Source organism: Microchirus variegatus, assembly GCF_963457635.1.
Source record: "Microchirus variegatus genome assembly, chromosome: 1".
NCBI lineage: Eukaryota > Metazoa > Chordata > Actinopteri > Pleuronectiformes > Soleidae > Microchirus > Microchirus variegatus.
In genome coordinates this window covers 19,142,902-19,156,878 of record NC_139802.1, presented here as the reverse complement: position 1 = coordinate 19,156,878, position 13,977 = coordinate 19,142,902, and the positions used below count along the sequence as shown (strand labels likewise).

Below are 13,977 nucleotides of genomic sequence, written 5' to 3'. Positions count from 1 at the left end.
ATAATGTAATTATCTTTTATTGACAAATGAAACATGTCGAAATTAATAATAATAAACTGTGCTTGGCAAATGTGTAACACCACCATCACAGTCATCGAATCGAGAAAACAAATGTTTTCGAAATCTTTCAAAAAACTTTAAATATAAACATTTTATTTGTTATTTATTTCGGCAATATACATACATTTTATTTATTTATTTATTCGTTAATTCATTTTATTGAGTTGAAGATTCGCTCATTTGTTACACATTTTAATAGAATAGAATAGAATAGAAATAATTTATTCATCCCCAAGGGGAAATTGTTACGGCATAGCAGCAAAATACAATACCCGAAAATAATTCAACATAAATAAGTGTACAAAAGTATGTAAAGTAAAATAATAAATAATAAATACATTTGCACATCTAATCTAAGTTTTATTAGGTTGAAGCAGCGGGGAAAAAACTACAACTCCCAACGAGGTCGTGTGTGCGACTTGGGTGTGACGTCATCAGTACGAGACAGTCAGGGACTGAGCGGCAGCGGGTGATTCCTGAGTTTAACGGTGTTTTTCTGAGGAGAAAAAAAGAGCCGAAGGGAAGAGGAACCATCAGCCATGGCTTCTCCGCTCAAAGTCTGCATAGTGGGGTCCGGAAACTGGTAAGATGTCGCGTGATGGTGATGAAGATGATGCTGATTATGAGGAGGAGGGGAAGGAGGAGGAGGACTTCGGGAGTTCTGCTCCTTGTGAAGCGTTGTACTTTGTTGACGAGGATCGTCTCAGTGTCCGACAGGTCGGCCTGTCCACGGTGGCGTTCCCTGTGGAGAAATAGAGTAGCTTCACAAAGTCTTAATGACATTTAGCTTCTGTTTTAAAGTTGAACACACATTCTTTGCAGTGCACGCTGTTATTATCTGTGTTTTATGGCAGGAGGCGTCTGTAATGTTGCATTCTTCTCTCTCCTTTGTCTCTTCTCATTGTCTTTTGTCCTCACAAAACGTCTGCAGGCTACTTTCCACAAAAAACATGTTATCAAAGTATCAATATATCAACATTTATTTAAAAATAAAGTCACAACTTGTATGCTCTCTATCTATCTATCTATCTATCTATCTATCTATCTATCTATCTATCTATCTATCTATCTATCTATCTATCTATCTATCTATCATTTTGCATGCATGTCTGCTTATGACAAAACACAATGTTTATATTAGTCACAGTTTCTTTAAATTATTAAATTTCCCTTAAATTCTCATGGAAAGTTTCCAATTTCTAAAATTCCCTAATTAAAGTTTCGTACCCATTCAGACCTGGTTCCAACAGCCATTCCACATTCAAAGGCCTTTATATCACCTTTGTTCCCCATTCTGATGCTTGGCATCAGCATACTTCAGCAGGTTGTCTTGACCGTATCTACATTCCCACATGCATTGAGTTGCTGCCATGTGATGATGCACTGTATGGACAAAAGTATTCAGACGCCTGACCATTACAAACCAACAGGGACTGTAATGACATATTAAATAAAGACACAGGACTTTAATATGGAGTTGGTCCCACTTTTTTTCTGCTATAATAGCTTCTTGGAAGACTTTTTATGTGAATCTGTGTCCTTTCATTCTGTAGAGCATTTATGAAGTCAGGCACAGTCAAGTTTGTCCACACCAAACTCGTCAAACCATGTCTTTATGTCCTTGCTTTGTGCACTGGGACACAGTCGTGTTGTAACGGAAAAGGGCCTTTTCTCAAACTGTTGCCACAAAGTTTGAAGCTTATCGTTAAGATTGTCCTGCATTGGAGATAAGAAGCCCAAAACCTGATTAAAACACCTTAATTCAATACGTAACTTGTGTGTCCAAGGAGCAGGTGAATCACTGTATAGCATGAGTGTTTGCGTCAAGTGAAGGTGAACGCAGCTCCTGACCTCTGCTCTGGTTGCAGGGGCTCAGCCATCGCTAGGATCATTGGAAGTAACGTCAAGTCGCTGCAGCATTTTGCCCACACGGTGAATATGTGGGTGTTTGAAGAAAACGTCAACGGCAAGAAGCTCAGTGAAGTCATCAACACGGAGCACGAAAACGTCAAATACCTCCCTGGATATAAACTGCCAGAGAATGTGGTAAGAACTGGGAGGATTCAAGGATTAGGAAGCTGCTTTAAGACCTCTGCAGTGATTTGAAGCTGTGTTATCCTGAGGACATTGATATACCGTTCGATATCACAACCTTGAGTATCTATATCAAAATCAGTCCAATACTGTCGTTTTTAACTAATAAGCCAGCCATTCCCAAACTTAAAAGTGCCGGGGCCCAGTTAGAAATCTGAAAATCCTCTGATGTACACACCCAAACCATGAATCTTTGCAAATTAAAATGAACAAATTAGGGCAAATGCTGAGCTATTAGGCCTGTATGTTGACCAGTTGACACATAAAATGTCACAATATTGCTTTATTGTATATATTATTTGCTATACTAGTCAGGTCCGACAAAAGAAAAACCTCATATTATTTAAACGCCAAGGCTATGTTTTAATCCATATCACTATTTCTCCAAATGTTCCTTGTTGGGTCATTATGCTGTTCTCCACAGGTGGCTGTTCCACAGCTGCGTGATGCTGCAGACGGAGCTGACCTGCTCGTGTTTGTGGTCCCTCACCAGTTCATCAGGAAGCTGTGTGATGAGATGGTGGGTTGTGTCTCCAAGAATGCTCGAGGAATCACCCTCATCAAGGTAATAATCTTCTCTCCCGCTCATTCAGCTGTAGTACAGTATGTGAACCCCTGCACTGACTCACTCTCTCTGGCTGTTTGATAAGTGCTTCGGGTGTCTAGAAAAGCCCTCTAGAAATGTAATGAATAATAATAATAATAATAACTGCTCTACTGTATTGCTGGGGATCAGCTCATTCAAGATAGAGTCGCAAGCATCTGGAGACAAAGAGGGTCATAAAACTAAAATTTTATATGTATATATAAGGTGTATATTTTTTATACACCTCGGCTTTTTCTATACCGGGGAACAAGAGCGCATGCTCCCCCATGTAATCCGCGCAGCGCACGCTTGTTCAGGTGCCGATTGAAACCCAAGTCACACTATCAAGTGCGTCATTATTACGGTTACATGGTTCTTGTCAATAAAGATATTATATTTAGGGATGCACCGATAATTCGGCGGTCGAAACACAGCTACAACACAGTGGAACAGCACCTGTTAAACGCTGGAAAGTCTCTGCGCAAAAGCGAATCTTGGCTGCTTGCGGCACAGATTATGAACTCCACGTGACATTCACTTCACAGCAGAGAACATTCTCTCTCTTTGAGCAGTTAACTAAAGACATCAGCTCATCTGATGCATCTGTTATTCCCTTAATTACAGTGCGAAAGCATCTTCTTTTACAAAAATTAAGACCACGGAGTGAAAACTATGAAAAGTGCGCTCTGCTCTTCAGAGTCTGTCACCACATTTCACTCAGATCACCTGCACTTAATCGCGACTCTACTCCATCCTCGTCATAAAGATCATTATTTTTATGTGGGGATAAAACACGTAGAGAAATGATTCAGTCTGCTTTAGCAGGAGAGGGAGAAGAGAACAGCGCAGGGGCGGTGCGCAGAAATAAAAGGGCCGTTTGTCTGCACCAGATGAGGCAGATGAGGGGGCACCACCACTTTTATATTTATATTGCTTTATCTTACTTTTAAATGAGTAGCAAAGTATTAAAGTTAAAAATTGTTGCATCGAGATGCATCGATAATCAGTTTAGAATCGAATCGTTTACCTCTGAATCGTAATCGAATCGAATCGTGAGGTGCCAAGAGATTCACACCCCTACTCGTCACAGACTTTTCTATTCAAAATGGTATGAACACTTCACACTGGTACACAGCAGAGACATCATTTGTGAGCTGTCCATGCAGCCCGTGCTGCTCCCTGAAGACAGATTCTAGGTCAGTGTTAGTCCCTGTATGGAAGGAAGCGGTAATTACAAACTCACACTTGTTTCACACTCAAATTAACGGGCACAGGATTTATTAAACGCGGATGAACCTGTGAAAGAAGGTGATTAACATTACTCCCACTCCCAGTAGGTTGTTCTGCCCTATTGTGTTATTTTTTGATTCACCCTTGCATGAAATGGGACATCACGAATGGACAGAAACAGGAGAAAACAACGCAGTTAAGCTCAGTGACAATTGGGACTGTCACGTATTTTCTCGATTAATCAAGGACTTGTTCGGACCATAAAATGTCAGAAAATGGTGTTCCAGGTTTAACAAACCCTGGGAAGGGTGATGGTCTCAAATGTCTTGTGTTGTCCACAACCCAAAGGTTTTCAATTTTAATGATTTATTTGTCAAATGGAGCAAAGAAAGCAGAAAACATTTAAAGATGCATTATGTAATAAATCTAAAGCAACTGACCATAAAATCCTCCTAATATGTCACAGAGGAATAATGTTTTAATACATTTTTTTTTTGCAGACTGCAAATCATGTTTATGTTTTGAAATCACGTTTTGGCATGTGGCGCCACCTACCGCCGTCTACCAATCATTGCAGTCAGTAGAGTCTCATCTGCCGAGCAACCACGGGTTGCCAGTTATGTCAGAAACGAAACCTAAAAGACCTCTATATTTTGAATTTGAATGTAGTAAATATTTTTGGCCACATTCTTACATATGGCACCTTTAAGAAGCTGAAAAATCAGAAAGCTTGTTATAATTATAAAAAAAGCAACAAAAAATTCCTCAATTATCAAAATAACCATTGCAGCCCTAATTGTGATATATTGTATCGAGGCTTAAATATTGTGACAATATATCGTGATAATACTGTATTGTGATTTAAATATCGTGGTAATATCGTATTGTGGTGTCTCTGGCGAAGGAGGAATAGAATCTCGAGGTGCGACTGTATGCTGACGAGCTATATTTTCAACTCACATGAAATACGGATGTTTTTCTACATTCGCAATTAGAACAATAATAGAAATTCACCACGATGAACTTATTGTAAGTGCTTTTAATCCTGATAATATCGTACATTGGCCCATTACTACTGGCCCTCTATCCTCATCTCAGCCGATGGTTGTTGTGTCTCGTTCGTTTAACCATCATACACTTGACCACAAACAACTGTGTGAAACACTGGTGACACTGTGCTGTTTAGACAAAGTCCTCTCATGTCTGTTTAACTATTGCACTTGTTTTCATCAGATAGTGTTTTTCTGGCTACATCTGCTGAAACCTGCCTGTTAGCCACACATTAAATTCATCTGTGTCCACTCCAGTGCGGTTTGTTTGGACTGTTACCTACAGTTCAGATGATGGAGATGAAAGCCTGTCTCGTTGTCTGTGTGTCCACACGATGGAGGGAATTAAATCCTCAGCTCTGTCCAGGTGAAAAGCTGATTAAAAACTGTGTGTGGGTCATTATGCAGAGAGGAGGATTAATGTCATATCAGGCCTGAGCTGCAGGACTCCGACTGACAGAGATATAGAGGTTGTTTTTCCACTCAGTTTCTCTCAAAATAGAAAGTGAGCAGTTAAGTAGGCCACAGCTGTTGCATACCTCTGAGTGCTGAAAGACGCATATCCTTCAGAGTAAAAGCACAGGATGTGGATAGACTCTCAAAATCAACTTCAAACATGTAACATTTCTGCACTGAAAAATCTAAAAGACAAGGTTAATGTTATAGAATGAATGGGCACAAAGTCCCATAGAAACCCAATTGGAAGTGCTGTATATCTATCTATAAAGCAAGTTGCATCTGTCTGTGACAGGCATATGTCAGATTGCCCTAAGACTTTGGATATGGGTTGATCATGGCCCGATGGTGTGCATCCTTGATTTAAAATTTTTTTGGAGGAATTTTAATTTTCACTGATTTATCATGCACTTTCGCTGATTTATCACGTGACACCAGGCAGGCAGCGGCTCATCAGCAGCAGCTGCGCTGTGTGGAGCGGGGAGGTGGGAGTGAAGAGGCTGTCCTCACGGTGGGTGAACATGGTGTTATACTGAAACAACGAGGTGTCCATTCACCAACACGCAAGCACATATTTATTTTGCATTAGCATGCTACTACTTTGCAGCTAACTTGGCGAACCTGTTTCCAAAGGTAAGCTAGCGAGGCTACGATTAGCATTAGTGTAGAGCTAACATAATACAAACACTGTGCAACCTCATTAGGCACAATGCTAATTTTTAAATTTTCGATTAGCATTAGCATAGCTAGATGTTGTGACTTCTAACCACGTGTCTACTGAAGTTGCACAGTGTTTGTATTGTTAGCCTTTATGCCTTATCATGCATTACCATAACTGAAACATCTTCTTCAGCTCCCACTAAGGAATACATACTTCCTACGGGCACTGCACAAGTGTATTTGAATACAGTCCATCTTGGGCATATGGTCAGGTGTCTGGGTACAAGCTTGCTGTTGAAACAGGAATGGACTAGAAACTGTAGTTTAAGTCTCAATGAAGTTTTTTATGTCTATTTGAAGTGAGGTTTATTTTATAAGGTGAGCGTGAGCCCTTTGTTAAGTGTCTACAATCTGTTTTTCCTGGTGTCCTTGCTGGCAGCCATGTTTTTGTTGCCTGCCTGACTCCTGCAGAGAGTGAACGCAAGATGCTGACTGTGTGTCAGAACCTCTTACAAGCCACACATCCAAAAAAGCCTGAATGATCGCTTAAATATTCAGTTATGCCTTCTTTGTCTCCCCCCACACCTCCCTCGCTCTTCTCGGATGACTCACCCTCTCCCTGCATTTACGTGTTCCTCACATCTCCCGTGTCTGCCAGGGGATCGATGAAGGTCCTGAGGGCCTGAAGCTCATCTCTGACATCATCCGAGAAAAGATGAGGATTGACGTCAGTGTCCTCATGGGAGCGAACATCGCCAACGAAGTGGCAGCTGAGAAGTTTTGTGAAACCACTATAGGTGAGAAGAAGGACATATATGTGTGTATATATATATACATGTATATGTTATATATGTATGTGTATATATATTTACACATACATATGTATATATATATAGAAGTATGTATATATAAAATATTAGAGAGTTTCTGATAATGTATTGTCCTGGAATAGAATCCTGTATTGTAGTATACATAACATAGTAATGAATAACTAGTATGGTCATAATCATAATAATGATAATTTTCCTTTTTATAGTGCTTTTACATAATGTGTTACAGACAATAAAATACAAACACAGGCAAGAAATATATTACAATATATGATATTATACAATATTTTAGTGCTTAAATATGTAAATATTGTTGATACTTTGGGAATGCAGAGTCATCCCGTGATATTCATTCATGTAAATTCTTTAATTTTGTAAGTTTTAATGAAAAGCTTTAACATTTTATGATTATGACCATACAAGATGAATAAAAGTGATAGTGCTGTTTTTTAAAGAGGCTCAACTTGTAATATATGTGAAGCCTTCTGTGTTTAAAATCCTCTCTTCAGATTTAGTAAAGCAACGCCTCTGATATGTTTTTTGGACAATGGTGTGACTGTGAAGCTTTCATATTCCCGTCAGAAAAGACCGTCTAATGCAGGCAATTTAATTTCACACCAGTGTCTCTCGCTGCTTTTCTCACCGCACGATGTTAAAGATCCAAGAGCATCAGTGTAGTCGTGTCGTTGACGATGTGTGCTGGAAATAGCCTCTATTTGCGGAGGAGAGAATAAAAATAAAGCCGTTGCCATAGTCTGAGTTTTATGACTATGGCTTTGGTTCTAAGGAGAAGAGGACAATAATTTATCTGCTAGAGCTGTTGTTGTCTTTTTCTGATTGTCGTCCATGTACTGCCAGAGATTGTGGAGTGGATAAAAAAGTCATTTTAATAATTGCAATGCTACTTATTAATATATTATAATCATATATGCTTTTTAATGTGTGTGTGTGTAGGCAGTAAGATCCTGGAGAATGGTCAGCTGTTCAAGGAGCTGCTGCAGACTCCTAACTTCAGGATCACAGTGGTGGACGATGCTGATACCGTGGAGCTGTGTGGAGCTCTGAAGGTACACACACACACACACACGGGTTTTTTTTCCCATGTTCATGCTACCAGTTAAAGGGATAGTTGAGGGTTTTTGAAGTGTGACTGCAAAAGATACAGTTAAAGATGACTCCCCTCCCAGGTGGGAAAAAAGTCCAGTAAAACATGGCTTCCATGAGAGCCCAAATAAAACCAACAGAGTTTAGCCCCCTAATGAAATCTGCAGCACCTTTTAACCCATTAAGGCCTGAAGCGCCTGGAAAAATGCCTCTAAAACCTGAGCTTCAATGCCGACTAAATGACTGATTTCTCAGCCTCTGTAGCAGATAGGAACACAATTCAAAAAGTATTTGAGAGCTTACACATGTGGCTTTCCTGTGCAATTTGGTTTATTTAGATACAAAAATGTAAAATTAAAGTGAATAACTATTTTCAATTAAAAAACCGTAAGAAAATGAAGTAATATCAACTTGTGTCAGTGCCTTGATTTAGTCCTGATGGAGTGTGAAGAACAAGAACTACATATTACATATTACTGTAACAGTCTGCTTCACATGTGACGGTGATAGTGCTTACAGCGCTGTGGCATCTGCAGGTAAATCCACTGTCACCCCTGGTGCGCGGTTGTAAACTCCGTTGATTAATTTCAGAAATCTCTCCGCTGTCAAAGTCCTCCATGTTTGTGAGAAGTAATTTCAAAACAATCTCGCGAGGAACCCTTATACCCCCGAAAATTTACTTATCTGCTTTACCGGTGTCTATGGTAGAAATGCGGCAATGCTTACCCAGCGTCAATAGGTTAAGTCAACAATATTAACCAATCACAAAAGCCACAATTTAGTAATTCAACATCCTAAATGTGAATGTATTTGGTCTTTGTATTCTGTTGGGAGCAGAACATTGTCGCTGTGGGTGCAGGCTTCTGCGATGGGTTGCGGTGCGGTGACAACACCAAGGCGGCCGTGATCCGTCTGGGGCTGATGGAGATGATAGCCTTCGCTAAACTCTTCTCCAAGGACGGCTCTGTTTCCACGGCAACTTTCCTTGAGAGCTGTGGCTTGGCCGACCTCATCACCACGTGCTATGGTGGCCGCAATCGTCGAGTGGCAGAGGCCTTCGTTACAACAGGAAAGGTAGTTGACGCGCGGTCTTTACGCCTCAAGTCTCCACTATGAGACTTCCGGCTTGATGTATTTGTACGTTGTGCTGTCAGAGCATCGAGGAGCTGGAGAAGGAGATGTTGAATGGTCAGAAGCTCCAGGGTCCGGCCACTTCAGCTGAGGTCAACCACATCCTCAAACAGAAGAACCTGATGGACAAGTATGAACACATCTGTCTTTATTACCACAGTAACGACTGGCAAGAAATAGTCGGACAATGGAAAAGCTAATCGTGAGACGATTATATTGATGTCACTCTTATGAGCTGGAGACAGGACCTTTTTTTCCAACCATAGCTTAGCATAAAGACCACTAACAGACTGACACATAGAGAAGAAAGAGACACAGACAGAGAACATTGCATGTTGACGCTGTCTTGACTCAGTCTGTCTTCTCCCCAGGTTCCCTCTCTTCACAGCCGTCTATCAGGTCTGTTTTGAGGGCAAGCCCGTCCAAGAGATGATCTCCTGCCTGCAGAGCCACCCAGAGCACATGTGATCGCTCAGTGACTCCAACAGGGGGCAGCAGAGCACAACGCAGTGCTCTCAGCATTAACACTTCCAGTCAAACTAATATGGACACAGGGAAACCAAAAGCAGAACTGCCATATCTATCTATCTATCTATCTATCTATCTATCTATCTATCTATCTATCTAACTAACTACTTGAGTCTTATAATTTCATGTCTGTATCATTTTGACATCATTACTGGGATCATTGTTTTTTATTTGTATGTTTATTTGTCTCAGTGGTTCCCAAACCTTTTAGCCGCTGACCCCCAAAAACTACGTGGTGAGAGCCTTGAGGTCCGTGAGGTTATTAATTTTTTTTATTATTATAATCCCAAAAGACATTGAACACATCATCCTGTTACCAGTGGTGCTTTCAAATGACAATCAGTCATAGTCACAGTCACAGCCACCTCCAGAGACATGAGGGGAAATACATTTAAAAGGACAATGACATTTCAAATTGAAGCTATTTTTTATCTGTAGCAATTATGGTTAAACCATAATATCCATGATCTGAAGAAGACTGTGGGCCTTAAATATCATCTGGTCAGTTATTAAATAGAGTTTTTTTGGTGTGTTTATACACGTCAGATGTGCTTGTCTTTGTACGCATTGTATAAAATATAATATCTGATATGATATTTATTTTAACATTGCTTCTGATTTCTGGAAATCATCTCAAATGCCTCTAGTTTGGGAACCACTGCAGCTCTAACTCACACTCCGACCAAACCGGATGTTTCAACCGTCCTCTCCACATTTGTTTGCCGGTGACACAACCTCTTAAAAGTCTGTTTTTTATTACATGGTGTTGTTATAGTTTTGTTATTTTAACAGAATTTTACTCGTCGTGTCAAAGGGAAACTTGGCTGTGCACACAGGGAACCAGCCTCAGATACAGAAGCACTCTATGAAAACTTTGTGGAAAAGCAGATGTAAAGCCGAACAAATTCTAGCCTCCTATTAAGATCTTTTACGCCTGCTTAAAGGTCCAGTATGTCAGAATTGTAGTAACGATAGACTCATCCGCTCACTCTTTATCTATGCTTTGGAGCCACTTTTTCTTTTGCAAAGTAGACTCTCGCTTCGTAATGTAAACGCACAAGTTAGGCACATATTTATGTTTCATTTTAAAGCCATTATACATGGATGCAGTACAGAGGTTTGGGTAGAATACTCAGTTTCTGGCCCTGAACCCTAAATGTCACAGACCGGCTCTTGAAGTCTACAATATCTTAAGAACTTTATTCTGTCGTTGGACAGCTGGTGATGGCCGAGACTGCAACTTTCACACCCATTCAACAATCCCGCAAATGTTATCGGCACAATATTGGCTTTAAAATATTGGCTTTAAGATCTGCCGATATGACTCATGATTTATACCTCATTGACTTATATGCTGTCGCCCTCTACAACTGCGACTGTATGTTTATTTATTTTGCTCAATGATGAACATGCATATCTGCATCTGCTGCAACATGAGTAGGCAAAATATGATGTGCTTTTCAGTGCCTCTGCAGTTGGGTGCTGTGGGGGAAAACATACAATAATAATAATAATGCATTATATTTCAAGGCGCCTTTCAAGACACTCAAGGTCGCCGAATATACTGTATATATACTGTATATCGTATCGGTTATTGGCCCAATATATCGGGAGTGATATATCGGCATATTAGCAAAAATATCCTGCATCCCCACTACAAATGTCACAGGAAGCGGTCAGTAAATGTCAGATTCTATCTGATCATTGTGCTTACGGTAGCAGTGTGACCATGGTAACGTGAAGGATTGTTTGTTTGGTTTTAAAAAAGAAGAATCTTAAGAGCTACACATGCCATATGAGTTTGACTGTATGAGATGTCGCTGCACTCTGCCTTTGTTGTGTTTGCATGTGCTTCTTTTTATGAGTTGGCAACCTTTCCCTCACTGTGTTGACGTATTGACAGGAAGCAGCTGTTTAAATGACTTTAAAACAAAACAAAACACACACACACCAGCTTTGTCGACCCAGCATGATACTGCCTCAGTGTCACACTGACACGCTACAGACCAACAGCAGACGCAATCATGATGTTTACCGTGTGTTTTCTCAGCCACTCAGGTAAAAACAAACATCTGTTTTTTCATCAGAATCCTAACTGTGTGCTTAAATAAAACTTTCCAGTCACAAACTCTCTGACAATATTTTATTCATATTGTTGAACTTTTTGAGTCTCTGTATAAACGAGTGTTTCCACCATGTAAAAGGTGATACCAAGTAAACTGTCTTATTCTGTTTGGAACTCCGATTTGTTTCTCTTTACTAACTATATTTATTCTTTATTTGGTTATAAATTATATAGAGCAATTCGTAACAGTGTGTGTTGATATTAATCTGACAAAAACCCACAGTTTACATAGTCTTGAGAACAATTTAAGGGGGCAGTAATAAAACATCACTCATAACAAATTCAGTAAAACGAAGACTATTTACTCGGTGAATCCACTGGGGGCGCTAGAGAGCAGATTTACGTAACCACTCAATGGATTAACGAGGTCAAGGAGGCGCTTTTCACCTTTGACATAAACATTTGTTTTAAATGTGGTTTTCACGCTTTATGGTAGGAGCATTTTGTGTGTTTTTGTATTTCTTCTCTTTTTCATTGCGTCGAACGACTCTCGCGCCGACGCAATTTGTAATTTGTCGTAGTTTTCGTGTGCGTGTCGAATGGCGACTGTGTCGTATTTTGTAGCCACAGGTGGCTACGTTTCAGTTGCGTGTCAGTGATAATTAGAGCCGCTGTACTTTAGCGTCAGGTTCTCAGTGGTTTGGTAAATCACAGTCAGTGCCTGTTTTTCTTGTTTAAACTTTTTGACTTGAAGTCGGATTAGAAAAGTCAGACGGAGATTATTTGGAATTGAATACTTTGAAAAAGTTGTATTTGACGCGAGCGAGTGGGGGAAGTGGGGTGTGGAGGGGTGAGTCGCTGCAGTTTGGTTCATTGTCCAGCAGGTGGTGCCATAGTTTGAGTCTGGCCTTTTGTGTGGCAGAATTCTAATTTACCAATATTTCACATGTATGACCTGTGTACTTTGTAAATGACTAAGTGCAATTTCATCCCACCTTTGAATTTCCAAAGTATCTTAATTCAAAATTAGCTAATCATTTATTATTATTATTTATTTATCTCACCGCAGTATAGTTCGCAGATCATGATCGGTTAATCGAGGTTCAGTGAGTCTTTACTAACCTGGGACATAAACATTAGTTTTGTTGTCGTTTTTTAACGTTTTAGCGACACATTTCACTCTACATTGCTATTGGTTAAGAGAGTATCACGTGACCCGGAAGAGTAGAGGACCCAACGTTGTTTGTTCAAAATAATCACAAATGTAGCGATCGACACATTTTCCCACAGCATGTTCGATGGATGTGTGTTGTGTTGTTCACGTTCAAGCGATTGTCCGTAGACGCGTCATTTCAACGTGTGTTTCACTTCTGAGTGAAAAGGACTGTGCCGAGAATCACTCCACTGCCTCTGCCACTGAAGTGTTATCGCTTCTCGGCCTTTTGGCTAAGATCAAGTGTAGTATCTGTTCTTATCAGTTTAATATCTGATACGTCCCCTACCCGGGGACCATATATTAAATTGATTTTTGGAACTGGGAGATGGAATAGGGGCTTGCTCCGTCCACTCCACGCATCGACCTGGTATTGCAGTATCTCCAGGAACGGTGCACTCCCCTATCTATGTCTAAGAAAAAAATATGTAATGGGTCGTTGGTTGAAATTTAGAGTTTTAAATGACTGTTACTCCTATAATTATGTTATTATTTCGATCGTATTATATCGGATCGTATTTGGGGATTGTCTCTGTATGTGGCCCTGAGATGGAGCTCCAGTCCAGGGTGTACCCCGTCTATCGCCCTATGTCAGCTGAGATAGGCACAGCACCCCCTGACCCTCTTGTGGAGGATAAAGTGGATGGATGGATCTCAGGGAGGAATGATTATGAAATTACTGAACCAATACTGGCCCACAGACTAGAAAAATATATATAGTTAATACAACACAAAGCAAGCAAGGGATCATAGAAAGGTAAAACCAACACAAAAAGAACTATAGCCCATGTCCATTTTGTACAGAAAAAGTTATGGATATATATAATAAAATAAGGCTATTTTAGGAAGGTAAAATAGAATGCACGTTATAGACAGTTAGTTGATATTGACAGTAAAAAAAAAAACGGGTTGAACATGATATATTGCATGTATATTTATAAAGTTGCATGGAATGTAAAGATACATGAACG

The 13,977-nt window shown here is 40.1% G+C and overlaps 1 protein-coding gene across 1 annotated transcript; it reads left to right on the top strand.

Annotated features, from left to right (window-relative positions):
- Positions 1-510: 510 nt before the first annotated feature.
- gpd1l (glycerol-3-phosphate dehydrogenase 1 like) lies at positions 511-9,668 on the top strand (the record flags this gene model as incomplete). Its single annotated transcript, XM_083885775.1, has 8 exons — positions 511-643; positions 1,929-2,106; positions 2,579-2,719; positions 6,794-6,932; positions 7,920-8,032; positions 8,907-9,143; positions 9,224-9,330; positions 9,572-9,668. The coding sequence occupies exons 1-8, from the start codon at positions 600-602 to the stop codon at positions 9,666-9,668; spliced, it is 1,056 nt and encodes a 351-aa protein (XP_083741901.1). The 5' UTR covers positions 511-599.
- Positions 9,669-13,977: the final 4,309 nt, after the last annotated feature.